General features: G+C 39.8%; 1 protein-coding gene and 1 long non-coding RNA gene across 4 annotated transcripts in view; both read left to right on the forward strand.

The window, feature by feature from the left end:
* The window catches only part of LOC124410761 (plexin-A4), a 68,280-nt gene extending 57,262 nt beyond the window's left edge, over nucleotides 1-11,018 (forward strand). For 2 of the 3 annotated variants that reach the window (XM_046889365.1, XM_046889366.1), the window contains exons 4-12: nucleotides 5,014-5,745; nucleotides 5,844-5,969; nucleotides 6,082-7,304; nucleotides 7,458-8,378; nucleotides 8,481-8,694; nucleotides 8,803-8,986; nucleotides 9,062-9,796; nucleotides 9,924-10,069; nucleotides 10,289-11,018. In XM_046889365.1, the coding sequence (XP_046745321.1) occupies nucleotides 5,014-5,745; nucleotides 5,844-5,969; nucleotides 6,082-7,304; nucleotides 7,458-8,378; nucleotides 8,481-8,694; nucleotides 8,803-8,986; nucleotides 9,062-9,796; nucleotides 9,924-10,069; nucleotides 10,289-10,465 (4,458 nt within the window). In that variant the 3' untranslated portion in view covers nucleotides 10,466-11,018. The remainder of the gene's footprint in view (nucleotides 1-5,013; nucleotides 5,746-5,843; nucleotides 5,970-6,081; nucleotides 7,305-7,457; nucleotides 8,379-8,480; nucleotides 8,695-8,802; nucleotides 8,987-9,061; nucleotides 9,797-9,923; nucleotides 10,070-10,288) is intronic. The other variant, XM_046889367.1, reaches the window with a different exon arrangement.
* Nucleotides 11,019-14,663: 3,645 nt separating this feature from the next.
* LOC124410775 lies at nucleotides 14,664-15,498 on the forward strand. Its single transcript, XR_006929621.1, has 2 exons — nucleotides 14,664-15,036; nucleotides 15,077-15,498. It is a non-coding gene; the product is annotated as an uncharacterized LOC124410775 (long non-coding RNA).
* Nucleotides 15,499-16,365: the final 867 nt, after the last annotated feature.

A 16,365-nucleotide genomic window follows, 5' to 3' on the forward strand; every position in this document is an offset into this window, starting at 1 on the left:
ATTTCTAACCCTTTTCATCGAATTAGGTGTCCAGGAGACGGAAAAATGGAACGTCAATATTTGCCTTGGTCCATGCCGCTCCGACGACGGTTGTTGCTGATGCTTTTCCCAGGGTCTGGTGTTAGCGTTTTATAGGTTTTTTTTTTCTATGCCGCGCGGAGGTGTATAAATGAAATTTTCTTTGTTGTAAGGCTCAGCGTTTCCTGGATTGCCTTTCAATATTTAAGTAACCTAGGGATATGGATATTCTTGTGATTATTGAAAATATGGGTTGAAGTAGTTTTTTTCTTTTCTCTCAATTCTCGTTTGTCCAGAGTATTGGTACGATGTGTATAGGTACATACATACAAGAGGAGAAGCGCAACTTAAGAGCAACTGGAATGTCACTTTTGAGTACCCTTGACGCGCATATGATTAAGAGAGTAACGTTTGGATTAGGAACCAAAAATAAGAATGATAAAGACCCCTGGGAAGAAAAGAAAAAACCGGTAATGAGGTGAGACGAGGACTTGAAGCGGTTGTACGTGAACGAACGGGTTCTCTTTGCCGAGTGCACAATGAAAATACCTCCCGATGATGCGCGAGAGATAAAAGGAATGTATGTATCTCTGCATATGCGGTGCAACGTGCGCACGGGATGTATAATAGTCCACATATTATATAAGATAGAGATAAATTGAACAACTGGAATTCACCGTCTGTCTCTATGGTTATACGTTATAACATAGGAAAGTGACTTCGTACAAGTCTCAATTTCTATATGAGATCGTCGGGTTTGTGTTCGCCTCGATTTCTCGTGAGTACCAAGGCTCGTTCCGTCGTCCATCGTCCATCGTCCATATGCTCTTGCGACGAAGACGACGACGATGAGAAGCGTACCGGCGTTCATAGTATAATGCAAGGTAGGCATAGAGGCACTCGATGTAGAATAGGTAGAGTGAGGTCTCTATCTCTATCTCTATCTCTTTCTTTCTCTCTCTCTCCCCGTGTTTGTGTGTTAAGATAAAAAGTTGACTGAGAGCATAAAGGACAGGCTCATTGTCGGTCGAGGCTATGTCCCAGGAGTTTGCAGCTTCCAGCCCACATGTACACGCTCGTTATGCCTATAAGGCGTAATGGTTTATCTTTGTTCAAACGTAAACACAAGGGCCACTAAAATATGCAGATTAAAAGGAAGACCGTAAATAATATCTGCAGGAGCTGCTGGTATAATAGCTGAGAGAGGTGTAGGAGGAGTAGGACCGAGGTGGGGAGAGGTCGGTAATATGTTAACAAGATACCTCACCGCCAGGGATATTTAGGAGATAGAGTTTGTCTAGGGCCTGGGAAAAAACCGTCTCTAGGTCCTTTTTAACCCCCTGAAAAAGTTTTCTTCTGCTGTCGCGTAGGTACCGGTATTTAAAAACACAAAAAAAAAAGAAAAGAAAAAATACGTCGAAAGAGAGGAGTCGGCCAGACGCGAAGGGTGAGGGAACAAACATACGAAGGAACGGAATTCCTTATCCAACAACGGTTTGAGTTACTTGCTTTCGTTTGCTTTGGTTTAGTAGCAGCTCGCTGCTAACTCGTTTAACAATCCGTTTAGCGCCTGATGATGCCAGTCACCGACTGATTGTTGCGGTTTCCTCCTCCGGGGTATTTTATTTCCCCTTTTTCCCTTTCATTCTATTTACTTCTGAAAAATGCCTCGACATTTCCTCCTTTGGCATCCGTACACGGTTTTACATCGTGTAGATACTTTAAGACGTTGAAGCGACGTTGGTGGTTTTGCTCAGCTGTCAATTGAGGAAGAATTTAATAAAACAACGCTAGTTGCGGTATTGTTGGAAGATAACCACTAACCACATCGCGCTGCTGTTGCTCACATCATTTATTTTTCAAAACGCGTCAATTGTTGGATACCGTGTATAACCATTGCTTTAGTCTCTCTCTCCTTCTTTTCTGCTCATTACTTTTTCTCATTTTCCAATATCTTGGGTTACTCCTTGAATCAAACAGGCGTCATTTGTTTCTGGTAATTGTTGACTGTGCTTGATGTCGACTAATGTCTCTACGTGCTCAAACGAACTTCTTGATACACCTCGCACTCTACTGGATACACTATACATATACCGTGATGTTATACATATGGGTGTTTGTGTCTGTGTCTTCCTCACATCTCGTACTTCCCGGAATACTACCGCGAATTAACTCAATTCGCAGATAATTGCACCTACGTTAGTAACTATACTGATATAGCTGATGATGAGTTACTCGATTTGCTTGGTTCGTAGAGCCTGTTGGGAAATACATATAGATATCCGGTTTCTCGCTAGCTATCATTCATCTTTTGTTGTTTCGGGTTTAACTGTTCCTTGGAAGGGTGCCTTGATCCAACTTGTCGTAACATTCGCAGCTGATAAGTTAAGCAGGATTGGATGATTGCGATGCGGAACCAACGTCGTGTCAGACTTACAATGAGACACTGCTATTGGCGATTATCTTTGCGCATCGCGCTATGCTTCGCACGTATTTCGATTAGTCGTGCCGTGATGATTGATATCATATTATTATCGACGATGGAACATGACACGTCTAGAGCATGCCCATACCTGCTCTATGACTACAAGGAAGCCGTCTGCAGGCACAGTGACAACGCGTCATACTCGTCGAAATCAGCTCAGAGGAATTTAAATAAAAAATGACCTGCCGCCACTTACAGTGGTCGTTAAAAGGATAGAGACGTTGAAGAACTTTTTCAAAGCTTGGTAAAAAATTGAATTCGAAGTGGACTGGATTACGCAAGATGAATGGCGGTGCGACGAGGAGGCGGTGGACGTAAAGAATAATACCTGATAATTGAAAAAGAAAAATATTGAAATTCTTCTTTCACCGTTCGAGAGAACCGTTTCAACTTGTGTTCCTCTTGCGTGTATGTGCCTGCATGCTTCTCTTCTTTAGTACCGTCTCGCTAACCATACCTACACATTATCTACTGGTCAACGTCTGGAGATGATTATCGGTTTGAAAGAATCCATTGTTTGTTCGGAACGTAACGTCGTAAACAAAAACGGTCTTCTAATGGTTTACTCGTTGTTTTTAAGCACTAACAACCAGCAACACCCTAAGCTGATCGCCAAATCATCAGCAAAATAACACGTTGTGCATGGCTTGTTATATTATAACCAAGCAAAATGTCAATCTTATACAGCACATTACTTACTTCTTACATATTTCTTCGAACTTGTGACTCTGAGATTGTTATGTCTTCCATTGTCCACCAACGAGTCATTGGATATGAGAATGGTGATGAAATTTTTCTTTCATTATCAATTTAGATACCACCTTACAGAAGAATGAAAATCATTCTTGAAAGAACCACGCATAGGTGCCCACGACTTTACGACTCGGATTCCGGGTACATTGCAGTCTGAATGTGTGTGTGAGGTTTCCTGTTTCATTGACTTCAACTTTGATAGGCGGTTCCAGCCTAGTGTAGGTGTTTTTAGGTGTTTTAACTGCACCGGCACGTGCGATAGTGGTGTACCTAGTGGAACCTAACTATACTTGTTCCGATGACCAAACTTACGGTGTACCAAAGCACATCGGTCAGCCGGAAGAGGTATTGATAGAATAAAAAGTGTACCTAATAAGGTGTGCGCGCATACGCAAGAGGAATTCACGACCGTTATCGAGTTGGGGAGATGATTGTAGTTATTACAGAAGGCTTGTACTCGACGATAAGAAATTATTCTTAACTTTATTGTATGAAAAGAAAAATGTGTCTAGAATTTAGAACTGTATAGATAGATGATACAGGCTGCTCGGTGTATCTATTGTGCGGACGATTTTAACCCACAACTCTTTTTTGATGATAATCGTCGCTTCGGTGGTGCCCATCGTCCTTCTCCTCGATTGGCCAACTAACTCATTATTATAAATTATCTCGAGCGTACCTTTGGAAGGAGTTACTGCTCCCCCGTGTTGTTAATGACTCGAGCCCATGAACGTTCTTTATTTGTTTATTATTTTTATTCTCGTACAGTAGATATCAAGAGTCATTATTTATCACGAGTTGTAAATTAACAGATGGATCTCACGGTTTCGTTGTACACTCGTTGTTGTACTGTTACGTCTACGATCGTTCTTTAGACTACGATTACTACTACGTACGTAAATATACCGGCTTCTAATGTTGCAGGGCGTATAAATTTTTAAATCGTATCATTCTTTCACCTGTCAATTATAATGCGAAAGATTAACTCATCCTTTTCCGTCTCAAGCCTGTATCTGTATATCGCATGGAGTCTGCAGTAGTTGACGGACAGGAGGTGTGTATCATACTTTTGATGGTTAGGAAATATCTTGAATGAAATAATCACTGTTCCTGTGTTGTGGGCAGCGTTGCATTGCATTATACATATAGCGTATCTCTTTCTCTCTACCAGCCGGTTAATTTATAGCAGTGGCATCGTTTATTTCTTTCTTCGTTTATGCAGCTACACTTGAAAAAGTTGTTGGGTGTAGGCATGTACGTACATGCATACATACTATAATACCCACATTGTACGAAGGTACACGCCACGTCTGCAAGAGTAGGAAATTCGTGGGCGGGTCTGACCAACGTGGTCGACCACTTACCGCGCGTTTAGAGCAATAAAACTTACTTATACTCCCTTCTTCGGCGCCCTCGTTCTGTCCGCCAACCCACCCCCGAAAACCTACTTTGCTCCGGAGTTGTCAATTAACATGAAACACGCGTAAGTCTGGGTTAATCGTAAATCTTGGCCGGTGATCGATACCGCTTCCACTTCCGCTTCACCGCTACACTTCAACTATTTCAACCCCTCGGCACGTCGTGGATTTGGAATTAAGTCCAGCATCCTTCGGCGGCTCGTTACTTCCTTCCTTTCATCCTTTCTCCGAGACGTCGTACTTGAATCAAAAAGACACAAAAGACACGAAAGACGAGTAGACATCAATCTTTAGAAATTCAGTCAGTACTGTCATTAATTCCTTGTATTTTGGTTTTAGGTCGTCGTTGAGAGTGCGACCTCGGCTCAGAAGTATGGTGACCTTGAGGTGGATCCGAAATCCCCCGTGAATTCGGACCTACATTTTGACTCGCAGCTTATGCATCTCTACGTGATGACGCAGCGCAAGGTGTCCAAAGTCAAAGTTCAGGAATGTTCGGTGTACAAGACGTGCTGGGACTGCTTGGAGGCCAAGGATCCTTACTGCGGCTGGTGCTCGCTGGAGAACAAGTGCAACCTGAGAAGCGACTGTCAGGATGCAGCCACCGACCCCTTGTACTGGATTTCGTACAAGAGCGGTAGGTGCACGACCATAGCAAGCGTCACTCCGAATCAGTTGCAAAGAACGACTGCCAGGACCCTGGATCTGGTGATAGAGAACCTTCCGACACTCCCGGGACAGTTTCTCTGCGCGTTCTCGGCCCTCGACAAAACCCTCATAACAAATGCTACCCGAAAATCGTACGGCGTTAATTGCACCACTCCAAGGACCGATCTGCTGCCGTCGATACCTCAAGCCGAGCACCACTTCACGGCTAGATTATCCGTCCGAATGACCAGCGGACCCGACCTCGTTGCCACAAATTTTACCTTCTTTGACTGCAACACGTACAGCTCTTGTACCCAGTGCGTTTCATCGAGCTTCCCCTGCGACTGGTGCGTCGATGGTCACAGATGCACTCACGACACTGCCGAGAATTGTCGCAATGACATTTTGGTCACCGGAGTCAGCGTGAGTAAAGCTTTTTGCCGAGGAACAGTTTTAACCAGATTGTTTCCCCTTCGTTTAACCTGCGTTATATTGATCCGTTGTGTATTTCTAATTTTCAGAGAATCGGCCCGAGTTATAGAAGTGGACCAGGTTTTTGTCCAACTATAAACGCCACGGATTCTAAAGAAATACTCGTCTCGTCTGGAATAAAGAAAAATATCCGTGTCAAAGTGCATATCATTGGGGTGAGCGCAGAATTTGATCATAAGCCTAAAAATTTTCCACCATATTTAAGGTGTTCAATTTTGTGTGTGATGAGATGTAATCCAAGTATTCTTCTGCTTATCTCTTCAACAGCAATTCATCGTGCAAACGAGGTTCGTCTGTCAGTTCAACATCGAAGGACGTGTAACGAGCGTTAACGCACAACTTTTAGCAGACACGATATATTGCGACTCGACTGAGTTCTCGTACACGTCAAGGGCGCCGAACATCACGGTTCCTTTCGCGGTGATATGGGGAGGCTCGAAGCCTCTGGATAATCCCGACAACATTCACGTTGTCATATACCGTTGCAAGGATATGGCTGACAACTGTGGCATGTGTTTGGCTCTCGCCCAAAAGTACGGATGTGGCTGGTGTCAAAGCTCCGATAAGTGCGAGGTGAAAGAGCAGTGCAACAATCGAGGTTCGGGCGTTTGGTTAAACAGAAATGAAACCTGCCCAAACCCAAAGATTCTGTCGTTCGAGCCGCAGCTTGGGCCATGGGAAGGAGGTACCAATGTAACGATACGAGGAATAAATTTGGGCAAAACATTTGCCGATATATACGCTGGAGCGACGATTGCCGGACTTCCGTGCGAGCCTTACCCTGAACTCTACGTCAGGACAAAACAGATTGTATGCAGAGTCGACGGGCCTGGTACTCCTCAGGAGCGAAAGGGACCCGTGATAGTCAAGATAGAGGATTTTCGCGGCTACTCGGACGTCAACTTCGAATTCGTCGACCCTGTTATCGAGTCCATATCGCCTAAGTATGGCCCTCGGAGTGGTGGGACCGTCATCAGGATAACAGGACGTTACATGAACGCCGGAAGCAGGATACTCGCCTTCATAGACAAGCTACCGTGCTCCATAATAAGCGCCGAGGCCAACGAGACCCTCTGCATGACCAGCGCCAGTAACACCACCCGCAGCGGTGTGCTAAGGATGCAGTTTGACAGCGGAGTTAGACAGTACAACGGCGTTTTCGAATACGTCGACGATCCTACGATAGAATCCGTCGAGAGTGGCGTTCCGGGACAGGTCAAAATACCCAAGGGGATTCCTGCCGGTGGTATTAAGATATCGGTAATTGGAAAGAACCTTGGCTACGTGCAAAATCCTCAGATGTATGTCTACTACGACGACAAAATGTTCGTCTCTCAGTGCGCTACGTTCAGCCATACAAACATGATTTGTAATTCGCCCGCCGTCGAAGTATCCGAAGACACTCACCTGGACGCTGAACATCCACTGCAGCTGGAGTACGGATTCCGCATGGACAATGTCACGGGCGTACAGAACCTCTCCGCTAATGGGTTTGTGATAAATTTCATTGCACTGCGCTGTGATCGTACCCTCAAACTTGCAAATACTTCTTCATATTGGATAGCGTTACTCATACGTCGAAATCTTAGTTTATTTCAACATTTTCATCTCTCCCTTCTCACCAGTATACTTCTTACTTACAGGCACAAGGATTTCCTGCTTTACCCAAATCCTGTGTACGACGTGTTCGAGGAGGAAGTGAAGTACTACAAAAGTGACTATCTCAACATAAACGGACAGCACTTGGACCGCGCGTGTCAGGAGTCGGACGTGACTGTCCAGATCGGCAACTCCTTCTGCAACGTGACGTCCCTATCGAGACAACAGCTAACATGTCGCCCGCCACCGCTTCAGCCTCCAGCCTTGGACAACACGGGTCTTGCGAACAAGCAGGAACTTCCAGAGGTGATTGTAGTCGTCGGAGGTGGGCTGAAGTACAAAATTGGGAAGCTCAGCTACGCCTCGCCGACCGGGATTAACGGGTCTTTATCCAGACCCGCAATGTACGGAGTTTCAGCGGCCATAGTGATCCTGTTGTTCATTTTCACCGCGTTCCTCGTTGCTTACCGCAGGAAATCAACGGAGAGCAACAGAGTGCTCAAAAATATGCAGGAGCAAATGGATATCCTTGAACTCAGGGTCGCCGCCGAGTGCAAGGAGGCCTTTGCCGAGCTGCAGACCGAGATGACGGATTTGACCGGCGATCTGACCAGCGGCGGCATTCCGTTCCTTGACTACAGAACTTACGCCATGAAAATACTCTTCCCTAATATCGACGACCACGTCGTCCTGCAGAGAGAGAGACCTGAACTTATGAGAAAAGAAAAGGGACTCAGATTGTTCGGGCAGCTGATCATGAACAAAACATTCTTACTGCTCTTCATTAGGACCCTCGAAAGTAATAGATACTTCTCGATGAGGGATCGAGTCAATGTCGCCAGCCTTATAATGGTCACGCTTCAAAGCAAAATGGAATACTGTACAGACATTCTCAAAACACTCTTAGCCGAACTTATCGAAAAGTGCATGGAAGGAAAAAGTCATCCGAAGTTACTTTTGAGACGGTCAGTGACTTGACTATATATTTGTTCTTCTGTTTAATGAGTTGAATTCTTTTTCATGTCAAGTACGATTACTGATGGTGGAAATTGTCGTTATATTTTCAGGACTGAGAGCGTCGCCGAAAAAATGCTCTCCGCATGGTTTACTTTTCTTCTTTACAAATTCTTGAGAGAATGCGCCGGCGAGCCGCTGTACATGCTATTCAGAGGTATGAAGCAGCAGGTGGACAAGGGACCGGTGGATGCGATTACATCAGAGGCTCGCTACTCATTGTCGGAAGAAAAATTAATTCGCCAGTCTATCGACTTCAAGGCAATGGTAAGCGAAGGTTTGGAACGAGTAATCGGAAAATGCCAAATATTTAATAGCTTTGAGAAAACTAAAGTCGAGTACAACTGAAAATTAACTTGAATAACCATCTTGCAGACCGCCTACGTGTCGATATCCCAGCAAACTGTATTTGTCAGTGGATTGGATCCAAATACCGAGAACGTCGCGGTGAAGGTTTTGGACTGTGACACGATATCCCAAGTGAAAGAGAAGGCATTGGACACGATATACAGAGCCACGCCGTACAGTCAGAGACCGCGAAAAGACGACCTGGATCTCGGTAAGTAGCAATGCATGTTCGATAGCAAGATTAGTGGAGTTAAAAAACATCCTGCGTACTATAATGAAATAACAGTTTTTCATCGTTTGTTATCCGCAGAATGGCGCACCGGCACGTCGGGCAGATTGATACTGTACGACGACGACTCGACGACAAAGGCTGAGGGAGATTGGAAAAAGAGGAACACGCTCAACCACTACAGAGTGCCGGATGGCGCGTCTCTGAATCTAGTCTCGAAACAGTCGTCCCTCTACAACATCTCGATACTCTCGGAGAAAACTGACAAGTCTCACAAATATGAAACACTGAATCTCAGCAAATTCAGCTCCGCCAGTCCTCCGTTGTCCCGTGCTACTTCGCCGCTGAACCATGATCACGACAGCGGAATAAAGTACTGGCATCTCGTCAAGCATCATGACACAGATGCTCAGAAGGAGGGCGAGCGTGGTAACAAAATGGTCTCGGAAATATACCTGACGAGGCTACTCGCGACCAAGGGTACCCTCCAAAAGTTCGTCGACGATCTGTTTGAGACCATATTCAGCACCGCGCATCGGGGGTCCGCTCTTCCCCTTGCGATAAAATACATGTTCGATTTCCTCGACGATCAAGCTCTGCTTCACGGCATATCAGACCCCGAGGTCGTACACACGTGGAAGAGCAATTCCCTGCCCCTCAGATTTTGGGTCAATCTTATCAAGAATCCAAACTTCGTATTCGATATTCATAAATCGAACATCGTTGACTCTTGCTTATCCGTCGTCGCCCAGACCTTCATGGACAGTTGCTCAACGTCGGACCATAGATTAGGTGATTATGCAAATATATTTGTCAATTTCGGCTTATCTATACTTGGAGAACTTCTAAGGACCTCCAAAAAAAACATAAATATTTACGATGACATAATTGCTAATTAATATCGATTTTTCGAATATAGGTAAAGACTCGCCGAGTTCCAAGCTATTATACGCAAAAGACATTCCAGGGTACAAAGAATGGGTGGATCGATATTATTCCGATATTAAAATTATGCCCGCAATCTCTGATCAAGATATGAACGCTATGCTGGCCGAAGAATCTAGAGTAAGTACCATCGATCTTTTGACTGACGTTTTAACCAGCTTTACACATATTTTTCACAATTCAGTCCTGCGTCACGTCAGTTTACAGTTATTTGAAATATTTGAAAATTGATAAGAATATTCCAACATCCAATTAATATACTGTCATTAGTGCGTTTCGAAACTACCTTAAACACGAGAACCAGTGATAATAAAATATTTTTTCACCCCTTTCCCGCAGCTGCACTCGACAGAATTCAACACGAACTGCGCACTCTACGAGTTGTACACATACGCGGTAAAATACAACGAACAATTAATCGTAACGTTGGAGGAAGACGAGTTTTCGCAGAAGCAGAGGTTGGCCTACAAGCTCGAGCAAGTGCACAACATAATGGCAGCGGAGGGAAATCCCTGATGTCTCGCTAACCATGTCGATAGTACAACAACGTTCACTAGATCTCGCCAGGATTTGCCGTGCTGAGTTATATTAAATAGGTATATTAAATTAAATTAAATTCAATTGATTGAAACAAAACGGAAGGAAAAGAAAGAAGAAAAGAAAATAAAAAACGCTTTCGATTCACGCGAGATAAATCCGACGAAACTGGCAGCTGGAGCCTTCGGCGAGCCTCGACCTGACAGGCTGATGGCACCTCTTCTGCACCTTTTACTCCAGTGTTGATGACATCGTCGGGAGACAATGTCATCTCGGCTAACACTTGACCTCAAGTATCAAAGGTGTATGTTTAATATTGTGCTTGAGGTAACGAGAAGTGTGTTACTAAACGATTATTACGAAGAAGATGATAATGATGATGATGATGATGATGGATAATGGATAATTAAGCTGCAATTTTCACCGCTGCGTAATTCGATATTACGTAATGTAAATAACATGTAATGATTATGAAAATTCAGGGGCGTCTGTAAATCGCATTATAATATCGCGATCATGTAACACACAAAAGGAAAGAAATGATCGCACGTAATTATGCACACACGGATCGCCGCTTCGCGTCGGATATGAAATCGTGTGATTGAATATTGTCGTCGTCGTCGTCGTTGTCGTTGTCGTCGTCGTCGTCGTCTCTATATAAATTCATATATCATCGAAGTATCATGACGACGACGATATACGAAAATAATCTTTTAAATGATAAAAATAAATGTTATTACGATAATTCATAATTAATTAATGATTATTTATAATTAATTAACAAATGTTGTATATGTGTAAAACGATTTAAACGACCTGACTATGAACTGATATACGCGTATATACATATATGTATACATATATATATATGTATGTATATACATGTATACCATTATGCATAGCATATAAATATTATATATAAATATACATGGATGCATACAATTTAAATACTATACCGTATCGATAAGTAATCGTAATTGATTTTAACGAAGAAACATTTCCATCCACCGCTACTAGCTGAGAACAATTTTTCGGAATATGAACTGAGGTTTAAGGATAACAATTAATAATAATCACTAATATTAATAATTATAGATATTTAGGATAAAGAATAAGAAATAATAACGGTAATGATGATTAATATTTCTACATATAAAGACACACACACACACACACACACACACACACACATCCACATGAAGACACATACTTACATTAATACACAAACGAAACGCTCAGGTATTTAAATATATATGCACCTAATCACCTAATCATCCGAAAAGACGTCAGAGAATGAACGCACCTTTGACAAATGTATATATATTTACGCGCGTGTGAATGTTTGCGCGGAGGCAAGGATTGGTTTTTTTTTTTTTTTTTTTTTTTTACCTCTCCCACGACAGTAAAAAGTTACAATGTACGAAAAATGTCTAATTTTTCCGGTATTACGAATTTCTCTTCCAACGGTTAATTATCCGTTTTGTCAAAGACAAGGTTTGTCCTCATCATCGAAGGTGGTTTAAAGATCGAAATATGGGTTTTTTAAAAGAAAGACATTCAATCCTACGATATTATCTGACGTTATCTATTCTTTTTACATTTTTTAATTTCAATCGGATATAGGTGATTCTGTACGTCGTCTACGCGCACGTTACAACGTTAAATACTTGAGACAAAATCGTGAAAAGACAGAAGCTGAGTGGAAAGAAAGAAAGAAAGAAGTAAAAATTTGAAAAACTCGATGAAGAAGAAGAAGAAGAAGAAGAAGAAGAAGAAGAAAATAAAAAATAAAATGAAAAATAAACAAAATAAAATAAAATCGACAACAAATCACATCCAAGCAATGGAACAGACTGTGTATTTAGTTAGGTATAGCTATATCATTATGTATGTATATATATATATTATATGTATGAACTGTAAGGCCACGTGCGCGAGAATATCTCGATGTGACGGTTGTGTTGAGTGTGCGTGCTTCCCTGTTATCACCCCTAGTCCCAAAATAATTGTATGTAATCGAAATCCCCTCACCTCTCAGCCCGTCATCATTCCTCCATTAATTGTCATTTTTCATCGGTCCATTTGTAATTTGTATAATTCGCTGTCATTCTCGTCATTATCGTATCTATTATATAATTCCGTTCTTTCTTGTTTTCTTTTTTTTTTTTTTTTATCTGGTATACACTTTTCCTTCGTATAATCGCCATCGTTGTCATTGTAACGTTACGCATATACGTGTATATTTGTGTGATGTATACATGTACGTACATATATATATATATATATATATATATATATATATATATATACGTATACGCACACACACACACACACACATGTGTATATATAGGTATATTATATAAATCCCTGGTACCCCCTCCCTTCGTCGATAAACCATTTCGTGCCACTTTTCCTCGTAAATAAAATAATATGCTTCAATGCCTCCGTCGTCATGTTGTTGTCTCATTCTTATTAATTATTGTTATAATTCATAAGGTATATATATATATATATAAGAGAAGAAGAAGAAGAACGTAATCAGCGAAATAACAAGAGAGAAAGAGAGAGAGAGAGAGAGAGAGAGAAAGAGAGAGAAGTATTGCAGGAGAAAGCGAAACAGAAATAATAATAATAATAATAATAATAATAATAATAATAAAAGTAATAACGATGATAAAAATTACCGTGTTAGCTAATAATTGATCACTGTTTAAGTATTGTCTGATTGTAACGCATCGATAACATATTATGGGTACCCGGTACAATATCATTGTATGCATATTGATGTTAATTACGACTCGTTCGAACGCAAACGTATGTAATATAGAGTATATATACATATGTGTGTATGGATACACGAATATAGATTATACAGATCTACATACATACATGTACATATATATGTATACGCGTATGCATATACATGAAACGATAATCATTAATGTTACGTTAATTATTATCATTATATATATATATATATATATATATATATATATATATATATATATATATATATATATCTGTGGATAGATAGAGTCATATTTGGAGTGAATGTATGCACGTTAATTGTTCTGACGCGTACCGAGCGAAGAAGCGAGCGGGAGGATATAAAACAAAATTTTTCACCCACAAGAAGAGAATAAAACAAACAAACAAACAAACAAACAAACAAACAAACAAACCAAATCTCCGAAAGTATTATTTCACTTACGATTTAGGTACACAATTTACACGCAACATACTCCGTACGTATACAGGTAAACGTATTGTTGTTGTTGTTGTTGTTGTTACTATTATTATTATTATTATTATTATTATTATTATTATTACTACTACTACTACTACTACTACTATTACTACTATTACTACTATCATTATTATCATAGGTATGTGGGCATGGGAGATTATGATGACGAGAAGGAAAAAAAAAAAAGAAAAAAGAAAGAAAAAAAAAAGAGTGTGAACGTTGTAATAATTGTGTCAGTTTTAACCAGTGTGTCAATTTCTATGTGCAGTTGTCAGTGGAGAAAGTATATAAATATTGCTCAAAAGAAACAAATGGAAAATAAAATAAACAAACGAATGAAATGGACGAACGACGGTGGGGGAAAGAAGTGAAAATGTTATAGGCGAAAAAAGAAAAACAAAGAAAAAGAGAGAAAAAAAAAGAAGAAAAAAAAAAGAGAAAAAGAAATTGAGAAAATTGAATAAAAACAACTATGTGTAATATACGTTTGTGTATTTGTATAGAAATGGAACGCTAACGAGGCTTAACGAAACGAAACGAAACGAAACGAAACGAAATAAAACGAAACGAAACGTACATAAATTATTGTAAAAACTTGAAGAGAAGAAGAAGAGAAGAAAGAAAAAAAGAAAACAATAATTACAGTAAAAATAAACTTAAAGATTGTGAATGAAGTGCAAACTGCGAAGGAAGTTGGATAATTGTGAAAATATTTGATGAATGGAAATTAGTAAAATCAGCATGATAAATAAAGAAATGAATAAATAAGAATATAAACGAATCCTTTAAAGAGAGAGAGAAAAAAAAAAAAAAAAAGAACGAGACGAACGTGATAAAATGCATTGCAGAGTAGGGTGGTAACGCCGTTAAATAAATAAACAGGTGAAACGAGTGAAAAAGAAATAAAAAAAAAAAAAAAAAAGTAAGAAAGAAAGAAAGGAAAAAAATAAAATAAAAATGTTGATTGTATTCATTAGCTTTGGAATATAATATCGACGATTTATACCTTGTCGTTGATTTGCCTCGAGCATTCGACAGATGAGCGTAATATGTTGTTATGAAAAACTACGACAAGCGCCAATTTATAATGGTACTAAATAAACCCAAAGTGCCTCTGGTAGATTTTTGGGCATGTAAGCTTGAGTAATAAGAATAATAATAATAAGAATAAGGATAATTAAAAACGAAACGGAGAAAAGGAAGGAAGCGAAAAAGAAGAAAAAAAAGAAAACAAACTAGAAACGTTTATTAACGATAACGTGACACAATTTACTAACAAAATGATAATAAAGACCATATATAGGTACATAGGTAGGTAGATAGATAGATAAATAGATAGATAGATAGATAGATAGATAGATAGGTGATAGGCTGTAGTCTGTGTCTGTGTCAGTGTCTGTCTGTCTGTATCCCATCCTGAGTGTCCTACCTGTCCTCCCTTTGAATGTTACATATTAATGAAATAAGAATAAGTGAGAAGTAAGGCAAAGCATAATGAAACCGCAGAATGAGAAAGAAGATCATAAGAATAGGTACCGTACAAGCAGTTGAAATATAATGAACACCAGATCGAGAAGGACATCCTTGAGAAGGACAAAATAAAAATTGAACAAGCAAAGAGGAAAAAAAAAAAAAAAAAAAAAAAAAATGGCCTCCGTAAAATTTTTAACAATTATAAACGATTCTTCATTAATCATTGAAATTGAAATTATTATCACTCTACGAAGATGAAACCGCCACGTTACCCTGTCGTAAATGCATACAATAATATAATTGCGTCATTGTCCTCGTCACGCGTTATTTCATAATTTTAAATACAAATAACAATATATCAATCACACACAAATTATAAACACAAACACAAACACAAACACAAATACCCGAATAAACATTTTACGCCTTTGCAGATTATCCATTCTTTCGCAAAAAAAAAATAATAATAATGATAATACCTTTTTGCTAACGTATAGATATAAATGTATGTGTATGTACATATGTTTATATATATTGATGGTTCCTTGTTATGATTATTATGTACGATTCTACGATGACGGAGAAATTTCCAGTTTGTAAAATTTCTAACAACATTATACGCTAAGGTACCATACGAATGCATATATATATATATATATATATATATACACACACATATATGTATATGGATATGTGTATGTATGCATGTGTGTATATATATATACATATATATATATTGAAAAAAAAAAAGACGATGGAAAGCAGAAAAGTTTAAAAAAAAAGCAAAAAAAAAAAAAAAAAACCCCAAAACAACCAAAAAATGCGAGGAAAAAAAAAATACAAAACATAATAATGATATGTAATTTGTTGTATACCGTTTGTGCGCCAGGCTTTCCCCCGTAATACTTCCTCTTGTACAATCGAAAACAATCCCATTTTTCCCGTCCCAATATCATTCCCAGTTTCATTATACCTACCTGTTCTGTGTGCGTAAATAATTATCACGCCATCTAATCCCTGTGAAACGTTATCCTATAATTGTGCGTCTAAAATACGTCTGCCGTGTACGTTCGTTTGTTTGCCTTGGTTTACTTTTTCTTTATTCGTTCAAAAAAATAAGGAATTAAAGAAGGAAAAGCGAAGAAAATGAAAAGAAGGC

This window comes from Diprion similis, chromosome 10, assembly GCF_021155765.1.
Source record: "Diprion similis isolate iyDipSimi1 chromosome 10, iyDipSimi1.1, whole genome shotgun sequence".
Classification (NCBI taxonomy): Eukaryota; Metazoa; Arthropoda; class Insecta; order Hymenoptera; family Diprionidae; genus Diprion; species Diprion similis.